This window comes from Mustela nigripes, chromosome X, assembly GCF_022355385.1.
Source record: "Mustela nigripes isolate SB6536 chromosome X, MUSNIG.SB6536, whole genome shotgun sequence".
Lineage (NCBI taxonomy): Eukaryota > Metazoa > Chordata > Mammalia > Carnivora > Mustelidae > Mustela > Mustela nigripes.
The window spans coordinates 116,741,618-116,757,181 of record NC_081575.1 but is presented as its reverse complement, the minus strand read 5'-3'; the positions used below and the strand labels follow the sequence as shown (position 1 = coordinate 116,757,181).

The window sequence follows — 15,564 nt, the reverse complement described above, 5'->3', positions numbered from 1 at the left end:
CCCTTTCCTGTCGCTGCCCTTCCTTCCCCCCTGCTCTGTGGAGTCCGCCCGCCACGGCCAGCTTATCAGCCAACATGCCAAGGGCCTGCACTTTGTCCCCACGGCTCCTGACGAGGACTCCCCGTGCCCTTCCTCTGCCCCTCTGCCGAGCCCAGGGGTGGTAAAATGCACCCGAGGAAAGCAGCAAGCTGGGCTTTACATTTAGAAACTTCCTCCGTTTGCACCAACTCCACTGGCACAGCGCGAGCTCTCTTCTCGCCCCGAGTTGCTCTCTGCTCACAGGAACCATGGCCTTGAACAATCTCTTGAATGGTTTTGTCCAACTTGAAAAAGCTTGGATTCCATCTTCTTCTTGTCAGCTATTGTATCATTGACCAGGTGTTATACATTTTTTCCATTTCTGCTCAGGCCCGTGAGTCTTGCGTGTGTGTTTATTTTTTTTTATTTTAAGATTTTCTTTGACTGAGAGAGACACAGCGAGAGAGGGAACACAAGCAGAGGGAGTGGGAGAGGAAGAAGCAGGCTTCCCACTGAGCAGGGAGCCGGGTGTGGGACTCGATCCCACGACCCCGGGATCATGACCTGAACTGAAGGCAGACGCTTAACAACAGAGCCACCCTGGTGCCCCATGTGTGTGTGTTTTAAAACAGCTTATTTTCAATGTGATAAGGGTATCTAAATACCTAGCTTTCACTCATTCAGCTAAAAGATACGGCCACACAAAGAGAAAGGGAAAGTGATGCTGTGAATATCGTTCATCACAGACACACAGACACACACACAAACACAAACACACACACACAGTTTATTTAAAACACATCCAAGCCCTGTTTTTTGGGCCGGCTATTCTAGACCTGTCAACAGATGGATGCACCTTTGTGTCACAGACATCAACCTCAGAGTTTGATGAAATAGAACTGTTAGAGCAGAAGCCGGGTGGACAGAGGGTCCCAGACATGGGGCGGTTCAGTCTAGAATGGCAGCTCCCAATCGGACTCAAAGCCCAGAGGACACATGGTGAGCACGAATGGGGGTGGGTGACCCAGAAGAGCAACTGGTGAGTCACAGTCAGGTAGCATTTGCTCGGAGTCTTGGGTACAACTTCTGGCTGCATGTGGGCAGCCAGGAAGACCCAGAGACCTGTGGGCAAATCCTTCCCGAGTCGCAGCGGAGGAGCCTGAAGACAGCCAGATCCTTTGGCCAGCATGAAACGGCAGACACCATGTCTAGAAGCATCCAAGGCTTTTAGGACAGATGTAACGTGGACAGGGACTGCACCGCACCAAACCCTTCCTCACCAACAACCAGGTTTCAACTGAGCGACCCTCAGTCACTTGCAACATGTAATTAGTACGACGTCCCAAGTGTGTCAGTGTCCCCAAACCATCGGGCAGCCTTCACTAGCCCTGGAGCTGTGCACGCATGGCATCGCTGCTATTGATGGCAGCGGACTCATGGCGAGCGAAGCGGATGTCTGGACCGGGAGTGGCGAGTTCATTCATCAGACTGAATGCCAGAGAGCAAAGCCTTTGTTTAACTTTTTATTCATCATGGCACAAGATAGAACTTTACGAAACACCACGGAAAATGTCACTGCTGACATGAAAACTAAGAGTAGCATGTTTCATAAAAAATTCTTTTTCTATAAGACACATTCCCTTACGAAGTGAAAAAAACAAAAACAAAAACAAAAACAACTCCTAAAATACTGAAGCGAATCGCCACCTGCTGGTCAAAAGTGGTTTTGCGGTTGAAACACTTGATACTACTGAAGTACGGTAGGAGTATTTACGATACACACAAAATTACCGAAGAAAACATGTCCTCAGCCTTTGGCACGATGTCACTACAAAGCTGAAGATTTTGTCCAAACACGACTCACTTTACAACGCTTTGGGTATAATTGGGTTAATACTGATTAGGGGGCAAAAGGCAAAACTTTGTCCTGTGATTTGAATACTCTGTTCGGGTGTTTAAACGCGTTATAGTTGGATTCCAGTTTGTACTTTTGAAAAATACATAAAAAGTATACATTATAAATATATATTATATAGGGTCTATATAAAATTGAATTTGATCTGAAATGGGAAGGACAACTTCTTAGTTATTCTGTCTTTGTTAGGCACGGCCTTTCTCTTGTTTGAGTAACTGAATCATTTCTAAACAGATTCTAAAAATATATTCCATAATGTATCAAATTTAATATCTTCCTTAAAACACATTCAATACGAAAAAGCATTCAGTGACTACGTTTTCTTTTGTATCTCACTACTATATAAAAATATGGCTTGGCATAATCTGTTTTGTTAGTGTTTCTCCTCGGTGTTGAAGGAAGGGCTGTCCCCAGCTAAAAAGCTATGGCAAAAGCACAGAAACCTGCTTGTGCATATTCTAGAACATTCTATAGAATCTCCTTACTCAGTATAAGTGAAGTGATTTTTTTAAAATTGTTCTGTTTCTGTGACTATAACATATACGATTATCATACATAATCTGTTACAGAATATACAACAGTTAAAACTAAGTTACATAAATACAATTAAGCTATACCAAAGCAAGGGATTTTATCTTCTACAAAGCCAATGGGAGTAGTTTTTAGGTTGGGTATCACCATCTATTTTTGTTTTCGTTTTCTCCTAAGGCTGGCTATGCAACAGAAGTTTATTATAAATGACAAGGGTACTAGTGCTCTATACCTTTAAGTGAACCGGGTTTCTCTCGTGCTATTTTTTCCTAAGGGTTAAAGAAGAAAAATCAGTCGGCGTCCAACCGTCCAACACCAGCTTTTCCCTGCGGAGCGAAAGGAGGCTGTTTGGGCCATGGGGCCGTGAGCTGGGGCGGGCTCACACGAGCGTCTCCGGGAGGGCGTCGGGGTTGTCGGGGGACAAGAGCTCCCAGATCTGCCACCGCTCCCTCTGCCACTCGAGCCACGTGGCATCCCCCAAAGTCTCACTGTTCCGATCACTGGCGGAGGCGGAGTAGGCGCTGCTCAGTGTTTGCTCAGCGGCCTGCTGCTCTCCCTCTCGCTCTCGCTCTCGCTCGGTGGTTTGGCCTCCCTCTTCCAAAGCTGTTCTGGAACCTTCTTCTGGCCTCTGAGGCCTCCACAGCAGCGGCTCTGCTGGCTGGTGGGATGACGCCCCAGCTTGCTTCCCTGGACCAGGGTAAGGAGGAGGAGGCCTCTTGTCATGCTTCTCACTCTCCCGAGTTCTCTGGTGCAAAGGCTTGGCTCGCCTGCCCTGCCGCCAGGCCACATCGAGCTCGCTCTCCGCGAGGTCTTCGGCGCTGTTCAGAGTCAAATACTGCTCTGACTTCGCTGTGGTCTGCTCAGACCTTCTGCCGCCGCCCTGGATGTGGGGCGTGCTGCAGACACGGGACACGGGAGGGCAGGCCCTGCACTCCACGAGGGTGGCCGTGGTCTGAGTCCTCCGAATGACCTGTGGGCCACTTTCCAGTTCTGTGGGGCTCCCCTGCCACCGGGGCCAATTCGGGGACAGGTTCCCTTGTGAAAGGGAGCAGGGCCCCGGTCGTAGGGAGCTGCTTTCAAAAATGTCTCCATAGGAACCTGGAAGCCGGAGAGAAGGGCAAGAAATGCAATTAGTTTGTAGAATCCCTGCTGGGATGTGTCCTGCTACTTTCCTTCCCACGGCCGACTTCAAAAATCACGGAAGCACAGGGCACTCCTGCTACTGGCTAAAGTAAGACGCGTCCTGGGAAAAGAAGTAAGTGACACTTTGGTTATTGGCACAATTCAGGGATCAGCTCCAGCTGCAGATGTCACACGAGATCCCACGGTCCTTGTCACTGATTTGTTTCGGGAAAGGCCCCTTCCACAGGGCTTCTGAACCTGGAAGGGAAAGCAAGTGTTCTCTTCTCGTTCGGTGAGAGTCGCAGTCCTGAGGAGAAACCAAGGACGATGCTCTGATGTTCCCACCGTGTCAGTAAAAGGTGTTGGAATGAATGACCTGAAGCTAAATGCCCCATCTCGGGCCAGAAGGTAATAAAGACAGCAGCTGCTGTGTGGACGTCATGACCACGACTGTGGGCAAGACCGGCCTCGTCCTCTCGCTTACTCAAAAGCAGGCAGGGAAAGAAAGATCATTTTGGGCAGGAGGTATGAGCATTTGCACAGGGACCGATCAGAGTTGAAATAGCAGAAGGAAATGGAGCGGAACATCTTGGAAGTGTTTCTCCTTGGGGGAAAAGGCAGTAAATCACTTCATAGGGTACAACGCAATGTGGTTAGATAATGGATCGGTACTAAACTCAGCTGGCTTAGAGGCCACTAGATTAAAGAGGCACCGAGCTTTAAAAATGGAATATGGGAGGAGGCGCCTGGGTGGCTCAGTCAGTTAAGCTGCTGACCCCTGATTTCGGCTTGGGTCATGATCCCAGGGCTGTGAGATCGAGCCCGGCATCAGGTTCTGAGCTCGGCCTGGAGTTCGCTTGGGATTCTCTCTCTCTCCCTCTCTCCCCTCTGCCCCTCCCCCTGCTTGATCTCTCTCCCCACCCCAAATATATATAAACAAAATCTTTTAAAAAATAAAAATTAAAAATTAAAATATACAAAACACCAGCTTGGGGAGGTTCAGCTGATTAAGAGAAAAACGGGAAAATAATGGCGAGAAAGAAATGCAAATGAAAATGATAAATACAATTTTGCTCTTTTAAAATAAGATTTTATTTATTTATTTGAGAGAGAGAGAGCATGAGCAGGGGGAGGGGCAGAGGGAGAGCGAGAAGCAGGATCCCTGATAAGCAAGGAGAGCCCGATGCAGGACTCGTTCTCAGGACCCTGGGACCATGACCTGAGCCGAAGGCAGATGCTTAACCAACTGAGCCACCCAGGCGCCCCCAGTCTGGTTTTCAAATTGGCAAAAATGCAAACCCAGTGATGTACAACACTGACAGGATTGCTTGGAAAGCTGCGTAATTTCCACTGTCCTATTCTGGATGTATAACTTGCTTTCCAAAATTTTGTGAATCTATTAATCACTGAAAATACAAAACAAAAAGTACATGAAAGAGGTTCCTGACAGCATAACTTACTACAACAATGACCAAAAAAAAATGGGTTGTAAAATATGACTATGTCCTCTGGAATACTATGTGGCCCTTAACAATAAAAATGACAAGTCAGCAGGAAATGGAAGTTAAACAGATAATATCAAGTGGCATGGACAGAATGATGGTAGCTGTGTTTAAAAACTCTTGCAAAGGAAGTAAAATGAAATATAGTGAAAGACTGATGTATTTTGGCGGAAGGGCTAAGTACAGCCTGATCTGTCTTCCCCCCTATTTTCAGCATTTTCCAAATAATGCTTGACAAGTATGTAATACGAGAGTAAGGCAAAAATCAAAGAAAATTAATTTTAAAAGTAAATGCAATAAACGGTCTTTAAAAGATAATATGTCACCTGTCATTCCTGGGTCTTTGGAACCACTTTTTAATGTTGAATGCCAAGTTCCCCAGATATTGAAAGGCTCCTTTGACATATCTAGGAGAAAGTGTATAGAGAAAGGCACGTCACTCACAATGAAAAGTGAAGGGAAAAAACCAAGAAACAAATATTCTGGTAACACAGCGCCACATTCAAGGCTGTTGTGGATACAAGACAGAAGATGCTTGCCCTTCGGGGCCTTCGCCCATTTGCGATTTACAGAAAGGTTCTCTCTATGATGGTTGTGGTACCCAGAATCAGGCCCCCCAAAGATGTGTGCGTCACAATCCTTGGAACCTGTAAAGGTGTTATATACCAAAGGGACTTTACAGATGTGATGGAATGATGGGTCTTGAGCCGAGAAGATGATCCTGGCTTATCTGGGTGGGTCCGACGCAATGACAAGGGTCCTTACAAGGGGGAGGCAGAAGAGAAGATTTACAGTGCTGGCTTTAGTGGCGGAGGAAGCGCCAAGAGCCAAAGAACACAGGCGGCCTCTAGAAGCTGGAAAAAGGCAAGGGAAGAGATTGGTTCTTAGAGTGTCCTCAAGGAACGCAGCCCCGTGGGGCCATTTTGGATTCCTGAGGTCCCGAACTGGAAGATAATAAATGCGTGCATTGTTTCTATCTTTTTTTTTTAGAATTTTAGTTATTTATTTCAGAGAAAGAGGGGGAGTGTGTGAGAGCCTGGGATGTGATTGTAAGTATTTCTCCAAGCAAACGTCTACCAGGCTCTCCTTGAATTCCCAGGCCATGGCCCGAGTCTGCTTTAGAGGTGAGGCCGGCAGCAGAAGGAACTGGCTAAGAACTGCCCGCGCGTACGGGGAGGGACTACCGAGCGCTTCCTACATGCCACGGTCTGTGTTGAGGACTTTACATGGATTAGCTGGTTAAACTCTATGAATTAATACGGCTGTGTTTCCTAGTTCTCATGCGAGGAAGAACAGGGACTCCAAAGAACTCAGCCTTTCACACGAGATCCTGCAGATCCAAAGTACCAAGATGGTTACTGAATCCAGATCGAGGGCTCTTACCCCCATAGGGTTCTAACATGACTGCTTGCTTGCTTGCTTGCTTTCTTTCTTTCTTTCTTTCTTTCTTTCTTTTTTTAAAGATTTTATTTGTTTGACAGAGAGAGAGTGAATAAGCACGAGAGAGCACAAGCAGGGGGAGCGGTAGGCAGAGGGAGAAGCAGGCTCCCCGCTGAGCAGGGAACCCAAAGTAGGGCTCCATCCCAGGACCCCGGGATCATGACCTGAGCTAAAGGCAGATGCTTAACGACTGAGCCACCCGGGCGCCCCTAACGCGACTTGTTTCCTTTTGCTTTGTTTTGTTTTTTAAGATTTTATTTATTTATTAGAGAGCGAGCGAGCATAAGCAGAGGGCAGGGGGAGGAAGAAGGAGGCGCAGAAGCAGGCTCTCCTCTGAGCAGGGAGACTCACTCGGGGCTCCATCCCAGGACCCAAAGGCAGATGATTAACCGACTGAGCCACCCAGGTGCCGGCGACCTGTTTCAAGTTCCCACAGGGTGCAGTTATTTCCAGGGAGAAAGTTGCAGTTAGGCAGGATTGCTAAGCCCCGCTGCAGTGATATTTGGGGCCAGAACTTTCCCTGCGTGGGGCCGTTCTGTGAGGTGGAATGTTGAGCAGCAGCCCTGGGCTTCACTGTCTACACAGCAGCAGCACCCTGTCCTAGGCTGTGTTCACCCCAAATACCTCCCGACATTGTCAGATGTCTCTGGGGACACAGAATTGAGGATGGCAGTGTTAGAGCTGGCTGAGACGAATGCACAGAAAGCATGGACACGCGCTTTAGTTCACCTGCTAATCGGAGCGAATGTGTATCTTAGCCAATGTGCTAAGAAACTATGAAGCCAACACACGGATCCTGGGAAGAAAGAATCAAACTTTCTTGGTTGTAAGTTGTCTATTCATCTCCCTTTGAATTTGTATTAAGAAACCCGAATATACCATGCCTTTCATGAGAGCAAAAATCTCTTTTTGTCATTGCAGAGAATACCACATATAGAAAATTTGTCACTAATTGGAAAGAGCAAAAATGAGAGCTCATCTGTATGCATTAGAAAGGGAACAGTTAGAAATCTACAATACACCGATTTAATGGGAATATACAGTGGGCATGAAGAATATTAGCAAAATAGAAAATGTTAACGATACCATTTTAAGTAGAATAAGCTTAATTCAAAAGTAGCTATGCTTTTAAAACAAATATATCAAATTAGAGGTGCATTTGGACAAGGATTAGAAAAAATGAAGTTTCACATTTTAAAAACAAATTTTATGCTTGAAGGGAACGTGGGTTACTGTTTTCATTACAATTTTTAAAAATTATTTTTGACATGACTATTTGTAAAATAAAAATAAATGTGCTAGGATTTAAACCACCAAAACAAAACAAAACAAAACAAAAAAACAACAAAAAAAAACAAACCCAACCCATCAAAAACCAGAGCCCTTTCAGGGGGTCTCTTTGGATTAAGTGATACGTGTAGGATAAGAGAGCAAGAATTTGTGTCTTCCACTTATTTCTCAGACTGCCCTGCTGAGTCCTGGCACTGAGGAATTATTCTGTGGAGGGAAAGAACAGAGCCACACATTCGGTAGTCAAAGAAATTCGGGAAAAACTGCAAACCACGCTGTCCCTTCCATTGTGCGAATTAATGGTGCCCGTTAGCACTTTATAGGGTTTGAGAAATTGTACGATAGAGAAACTATTAGCTTGGTTAGCCCAGCATTCCCCAAATGTATTTGACCATGGAACCCTTACTCTGCTATTAAAAAAAAAGAAAGATAGATAGATAGGAAGAAAGAAAGAAAAAGAAAGAGACGAAGAGGAGGTCCGAGAGCCCTTCCCATGCCCCTGTAATGAGAGTCACTGATCTGGCCAGCGCCAGCCAGGTGCCAGTTACCTTTGCCAAGCCTTGGTCCAGGAGAACTCTCCCTTGATTTCGACGATGGCAAGTGGCTCACCAGCACATACTGCTCCGGCCCTTTGTAAAGCTTCTCCGAGCCCCCCGGGGCCACATCCTCTTGCATAGCCAGCAAGGAGCGTGCAGACAGCACTGGGGAGTTGTTGTCATAAGGGGAGAGGTCTCCGCTAGAGGCCTTGTTGGAGTCGGTGGACGAGTGCCTTCCTCCCACAGAAAAGGAAACTTCCGATCGTAACATGTCAGGGCTTCTGGTGTAAGGAGAAAATGGCAAGTGTGTGAGCGTGTTAATACTCAGCGACCAGACGCAAACAATATGATCGTTACACAAATGACAGGCGGAGAACGCATGGGCACAGGGGCCAAAACAAAAGACCTTGGGAGCAAGGTTCCAAGACTTGTACAGCAAGAATGTGAAAGCGTTTCCACGACACGGCCGGCAGAGGGCAGTGACACCCCACCGTCGGCAGGGGAACGGGGCGGGGTGCGGGATGATGGGACAGACATGGAGCCCTGTGTTCACTGTGCAGCGCTGAAATGCCTGCTGCGTTACTCCCACTGCCATTGGGAAATGAGAGTCTGATGCTCCTTATCTGTTAAGGAAGGCGAAACTGGCAGAGAACTCTCTTACGTTCCTCCATATCCTGAATTTAAAAATAATTCGAATAAAACTATGATTGAAACTGTACAAGAAGTTCATGATGGCTTTATAGATAATGCCTCCTCCCCCGCCCAAATACTTCATGGGCGCGAATCCATCTTTCCTGTGATGACGATGGTGATGGTGGTGCTGATGCTTCTGGGGGGAGTAACAGTTTCACGTACAGGCCAACGACATAAATAGATGACCATCACCAGAGTTCACTGTATTTTAATACTCCTGAAATGATTCTACCAGGCTCTAGTGCTTTCCTAAACTGATATAAAACAGGTTAAGTAGCATGTCCATGGTGTTTTCTATGTGGATGGGCTGTCACACCAACAGAAACAACAGTGAAAATGCGAGAGGAACAGGAAAATGAGAACATCAGGAGTGTTGGAAGTCTTACCTGGGAACATCTGTATTTTCTACCTTCCTCAAAACAAGTGGCCCTGACATCTTAAAGGGAAATGATCACAGAATGATTAAAAGTTCCAGAACCCCCTTCCATCTCTCCCTGCCAACCCTGCTTCACTCCTCTTTACTAGTCCTTGTTTTCTTCTGGTTTAATTCCTCAAAACAAATCCTCTGGGATCTTAAAGGTAAACACATGCCTGAGTAATCTTTTCCTAACGAGCTGGCTGTGTGCACGCAGCCCGGACGATGGAGGACCTGCACTCACAGGGGACCTAGCTTCGTCTCGGGTTTCCAGCGGGGGTTGGCGTCCAGGAGAAAAGCATTTCAGCATCTGTGACATGCCTCGCCTGTCACCGACGCAGCCAGGGCCCGAGCACTTTTTGCTGAGGCAATTTCTTACCCACATGGAATAAATAAGTCCTTTCCCTGCCTCCTCTTTAAACTGGTGACAGACACTCTTCTGGGAAAGAGCCAGAGAACCACCATGAAGATGTTTTTCCAGAAACTAGTTAGGCCTCTAGTGAATGAAGGAGAACTCAAAAGAACTTACTATTTTCTGCTGGAAGGGGTTGTGTGTGTGTTGGGGGGGGGGGGGGGTCCTCTACCCCCCCATTTCGTATTCGAGGGGGGGGGGTTCCTCCCTAATTCTAGCGGGGGAAACACAGAGCAAAACAAAGGGACGCTTGTCTGTCATGAATTTGACTCTGCTTGAGGAAACTTTACTATGAAAATAAGAAAAACTGAATGTGTCGATCAGATTGCTCGGCTTAGAATCAGGGTTCAGACCAGGGCTAGAAATTCTATGACTGGGCCCCTTTCCGTTTGTTCTCCCCGTTTAGTTGACGGGTTTTCTCCAGTCATTAATGAAAATGTCTTCTGTCTACTCGGCGAGAATAAGTCAGGGTACTCTATCAGTACCAGCGGGGCCAGAAAGCCTTCCTTTACGGGAGGTTTCAAAGAGAGCCAAGTCAATTCATTAGCCAACAGAGAATACCCATCAGGGCTACGAAGGCTTTCTTGGTCCCTCCCACTGGGAGGAAAAATGTCAGAAAGGTGATATTTTCACTCACGGAGACCCCAATTATTCTGTGTCATGTCTCGTTCATCTGTCTTAAAAAACAGAGAATATAGTCAGCAAAATGTGACACGTTGCAGATTCTGCTAGTAGTGACGTGCATAAAGAAAGGTCCCCTAACTGTTTCGAGTCTCAGTACCAGGAACATCTATCTGGGCTCCTGCCGAGCAAGTAGGTGGCGCCCCACCCCCCACCCCCAGGGAAGCGTGTGTGACGTCATAAGTCACGCACGTCTCTGGGCAAAGGCTGCGAAGGGCTCCCAGGCGCCGGGCTCCGCTCGGGGGTCGGGACACAGGAAGCCTGTGGGCGCCGCGGGGCGCTCCGCCCCGACCTCATCTTCCCTTATCGCTCGCTCTGCCCCTTTCCTTTCCCTCGGCTCTCACACGAATCACGACGACATTGCTCCACGCACGTACTCCGGCAAGCTGCTTCCACAAACTCTTTGTGGACTGGTGTACAGACAAGGAAATCGCACGCACATGAATTATTGCGGGTACCGAAAAGGCTTCATGAGAACATTGAATGTGCTTAACCCAAACACAGTAAAACAAAGAACAATCACAGCGGTAACAAAAATAATCGAAGCTGCCACACGAGCTCCCTTCCACGCTCGTGCCTGTGACTGGCTCTGGTGGGGGAGAGGCGGGAGAGGACGAGGGGGCCCTTTCCTCTGCTCCATGGGGAACACCACCTGCGAACTTGCTGGAAAAGCCAATTCTCTAGCTCTATTCAGGGCCCGCTGAAGGGACTGGCTGTAACAGCTGGGACCCCCGGGGGAACTATTAAGAATTTCAAGGTGGTGACCACAGATCATCAAGCCAAATGCGGGCTTCTGGTCCATGGGGGTCCCGTGCACCTGCCCGGGTCACAGACTGCGAAGCTGGCTTTGCCAGTTGAAAGGGCATCTGGGTGCCAGCCTGGCAAACTGTGCTTCAGAAACCCCTCCGGGGAAGTGTGCTACGCGGGCAAGTTTGAGAACGTCCATGCGGAACCTGCCTTCCCTCCCTCATCTATAGAGAGGACAGCGGGCTAAGGCTCCACTGAGTCAAATGGGGAAGGAAACCGCAGATAGTGGCCCAAACCTCAACACCGGCTGATGGCGGGGGATGCGGGGGTGTGAAGAAAGGGCGTGTGTGCCCACCCTACAGGCTCCAGTCCGCCGGACCCAGGTCACTGAATGTAGCTTGGTTGTGGGTCCGAACGCGTTAAGGCGAGAGGGAGCAGGAGAGGCCAACCTGCCTTTCTCTGCTCTTCTGGTTCATTCTCCGAAGTCAAGCCACCAAAGTGACGACGACGTCTGGGGCACCAATCAGGGGACAAACCAGAGGGCACGCCCCCTGCTGGGGTGGCTGGGCTTGCAGCCAGGGACAGGAGCAGAGCGACAGGAGAGAGGGGATGCCTTCCTCCCCCAGCCACGTGGCACAGCTCAGTGGCAGACGAGGCTATGGTTTGCGGCCAACAACACTCCTGGTCCTTGATCACGGTCCAGAGGTGAGCGAAAGACACGAGGCAATCGTGTGTCTTTCTAGCAGCCGGGACTGTAGGGCTTGAGCCACTTCTCAAACTTATGTGAAAAACGGCAGTCTTATTAAATCTCGCTAGGAAAATGCCATGTGTTACACCTTGAGTTAATGACCCTCTTAAATGCTGGAGCTATTTCCTATCTGTCATTCCACTTTCTCAGCCCAGGTCCGTCAGGCTGTGGCCACATTTGGCTAAGAACCCACATCCCAGAACCGCCTTTCTGCACGGGAGCCTGCCAGTTGGTCAACGAAACCAAACTATTTTATTCACTTCTTGGGACTCTCACTGACAACGTAGGCAGTTCCGAGGTTAAAAACAAAATGGGTGGCATTCCATGGCTTTATCATTAAATCTCCTAGAAACAAAACCAGAAGCCCTATTTTGGGTATCGCTGAAAGACGGGACAAGCGGCCACCACTGCCTTCACTCACATTCGCCTCGAGGATGGTTCAACTCTGTGAAGACAATTTTCAGTTCAATGCTGCAAGTCAACGTAATAAAAGATCTGTGTTTCTCTACAGAAAATAGTGGTTCACTAGATGAGGAATAGTCTGGAGGCAGGTAATGGGCTCTCTATGTCTTGGAATTTAGCCGAGGGAGGTCGGGAATGGTGAGTGGATAGGTAACCAGATGGCAAGGGTTTGCCTCCGCGAATGGGGGGCTTTTCTCCATGAGACCTGAACACCCCAGGACCATCCACACTGGCGTGGCCAATCTCAGCTAACAAAACAAGCATGAGATGGACATGGAGAGCGAATCACTTTCTCACCCTTCGCTGGTCCCTCCAGGTCAGGGGGTTAGGACGCTGCCGGCAGGGTACTGTGGGCAGGCCTGCCCTGCTGCCGGCTGCACAGAACTTGTTCTGCGGATAAATGGAAAACCGGGGTTCAACCACCGGGTGTGTCGGCCCAGCCCCTTGCTGAGCCGCCCCAGTGAGAAACATCCTTGGAGACGACCAGCTTGTGTTGGCTTCATCCTTGCCTTTATCGTTCAACTGATAAACCTCTGTCTGTTGGAACGCAAAGCACATGGCCGTCTCAGACACGATTCGGTGTACAGGGAATGGAATCCACGGACACGACAGCTCTGGATTTATGGAGGATTTTCACATGAGTCATGCTCGGCTCTGCAAAGCAGCCCTTATGCAGACAAAGGCACCCCCTTCCAAGAAGAAGCTGACGATGGAGCCAAACTCCCCACAGGAGATGAGGTCAGCGCCCTGGACATTAGGACTTACTCATGGCTCTGGTGAAATGTCTCCCCTCCCTTTTAGCGCTTATGAATTCCCTCCTAATAGCCGTGGCCCATGAAGGCATTTAGGACAGGGAAGAGAAAACGATGCTGACCTTATTCTCTTTTTGTACAGTATGCCTGATAAAACATGTTCAAGTTAATATTTTCCAAGTTTATAAAGAAGCTGTGAACCACAAAGACTTTGGAAGAAAGAGATGATGTGATAAATTCTCCCTCCATTTTGAATCGGCTTTTCCTAGAAGGCACATTCAAGACTTTTTGGAATTTTTCATTATGGATTCCCTATTCTACATACATTTTTCCTAAAACTGGCTGGAAAAAAAGAAAAGGCTTTCTTGAACAGCGTGTGTGTTGGGGGTGGGGGGACACAGGTGTTAATGCTTCATTAATTTCCAAGATGTCGGAGCAGAACGACAGTTTGGAGGCCATAGTTACTGTCAGTCAATGGACTCATGACTGGCACACTACACCGACGACATCTGATTTCTTATCTCTTAAAATTTCCTGAGAACTTTTTGACTTTACAAATCCTAGTGAAAGGAAAATCAAAATTACAATTCATCTTGTAACACTCCATGGTTTTGTGGAAGAAGACATTTTCCATGACAGTCTTTGAAAGGTTAAAATAAATGATCTACAGGATATTTATTGGATAATTTAAATACGGTGCCTTGAAATTATGAGAAAGCCTTACACTCCTCCATCAATGAGAAGGTGGACTTTTTTAATTCACTGGGAGGAGAATCCAGTTCATTAAACAGTTACTTTTCAGTTCTGAAATGTTATCCTTCGAGATGGCCATGAGTCTTCTTCCATGGTTTTGATCACCTGGTCGCCAGTTTTGCTATGTAAAAACTTATTATGCAGTAAAAACCGTGTGAAGGCCACAAACAGAATTAAATACAATGAAATTCACAAATGTACACCTATAGGTTTGGTTCATCCGTATTGGCTTTCTCCCCAAGTGCAGTTTAATGTACTTTGATTGTATTTCCAGAATACAGGAAGGAAAATGCTCTACCGAGCCTTGTATACCACATGGGTATACTGTATAGGTAGACCTGGCTTTATGTAATTTTTAATGGTTAGGCTTTTCCCCAGAACATTTAAAGCAGTTGAAAATTACTGAAAATCCCTAAGCTGGCACATTGGAACTTTTAACAGTTATATTCAGTTTAGATGCTTCCTTCGTGCCCAAACAGAATTGTATCATTTAGTTCAGGTTAACTTAGTTAAGGGTTGTTACTTGGTCAGGAGAAATTGTCAAACACAGCAGTTCTCTTGGTTGAAAAATAAGATAAGCAAAGCAGTACATTTTCAAAGCATCACTGATGAGTTTGTTTCCGTGGAGGGCAGAGGATACATTTTGCCTTAGGACAGGGGGAGACGTACAGGACGTACAGGAAGGCTCCAGAATGGCTGGGCATCGTACTAGTCTTTTAAATTTTTAGAACTATTTTGTTCAGCATAGATTTTTGGTGCTAACTTTGATTTTTAAAAATATGGCATGTCAACGTTGTTCATTTTGATCCTGTCCCTCTGGCACCTACACGAGCACCTCACTCTCCTCGACCTACTCCCCGCCCTGCCACAGGGCCTTGCTTCTGTTGCAAATACCCGCGCTCAACATGCCTTGTCCTTTTGGATTTGCCTTGCGCTCTCATCCCCTATCGCCTTCCGTCTCTAAATCAAGGGAGGGGGATCTATTTTGAGTGTGTGTGAAGAAAGGAGCATAGACTCTAATAAATATTCCAGACAAGCAATGAAAAAACTGGAAGTCTTGCACTGTCAGGAATATAAATCTCTTCTAATCTCCCTTTGGTATTGCGTTTTGGTTGAAGCCAAAAATGTCAGTGGACAAACACAAGAAAAAATAACGAACCCTCCTCGCACCGCTGCCCTGATTCTGTTGTCGCACAAGAGGAAAAAGTCAAACGAAAACAAAACATTAAATTCCCAAATATCACGAATTGTTTGCTCTTTCAAGACAGAAATTATCATAAATATGTTCTTGTTCTTGGTTCTCCCCCTTCAGAAAACTCACGTTTCCACTCCCGCTTCAGTCTTGTGCTGTTGCCATGTGCGACACAGGAATCAAACACTTTATCTAGGTATGTAAACTGATGGCAAAGAACAGAAGCTTCAGGAAAAAACCAGAAGGGTCGGAGGAGAATCACAAAGAAAACCCACCATGCATCACTGCACTCAGGTAGGCGTTTTAGGAGATGACCTGAACCGCTAACGACGGCCTTTAGCAGACGACCGCTGCT

At 47.2% G+C, this 15,564-nt stretch overlaps 1 protein-coding gene across 6 annotated transcripts in view; it reads right to left on the bottom strand.

Moving 5' to 3' along the window:
- Positions 1–1,527: 1,527 nt before the first annotated feature.
- Positions 1,528–15,564, bottom strand: part of ARHGAP6 (Rho GTPase activating protein 6) — a 490,820-nt gene continuing 476,783 nt past the window's right edge. For 5 of the 6 annotated variants that reach the window (XM_059386131.1, XM_059386129.1, XM_059386134.1 and 2 more), the window contains exons 11-13: positions 8,367–8,635; positions 5,415–5,495; positions 1,528–3,562 (exon numbers count right to left, since the gene is read on the bottom strand). In XM_059386131.1, coding sequence (XP_059242114.1) covers positions 2,844–3,562; positions 5,415–5,495; positions 8,367–8,635 — 1,069 coding nt within the window. In that variant the 3' untranslated portion in view covers positions 1,528–2,843. The remainder of the gene's footprint in view (positions 3,563–5,414; positions 5,496–8,366; positions 8,636–15,564) is intronic. The other variant, XM_059386130.1, reaches the window with a different exon arrangement.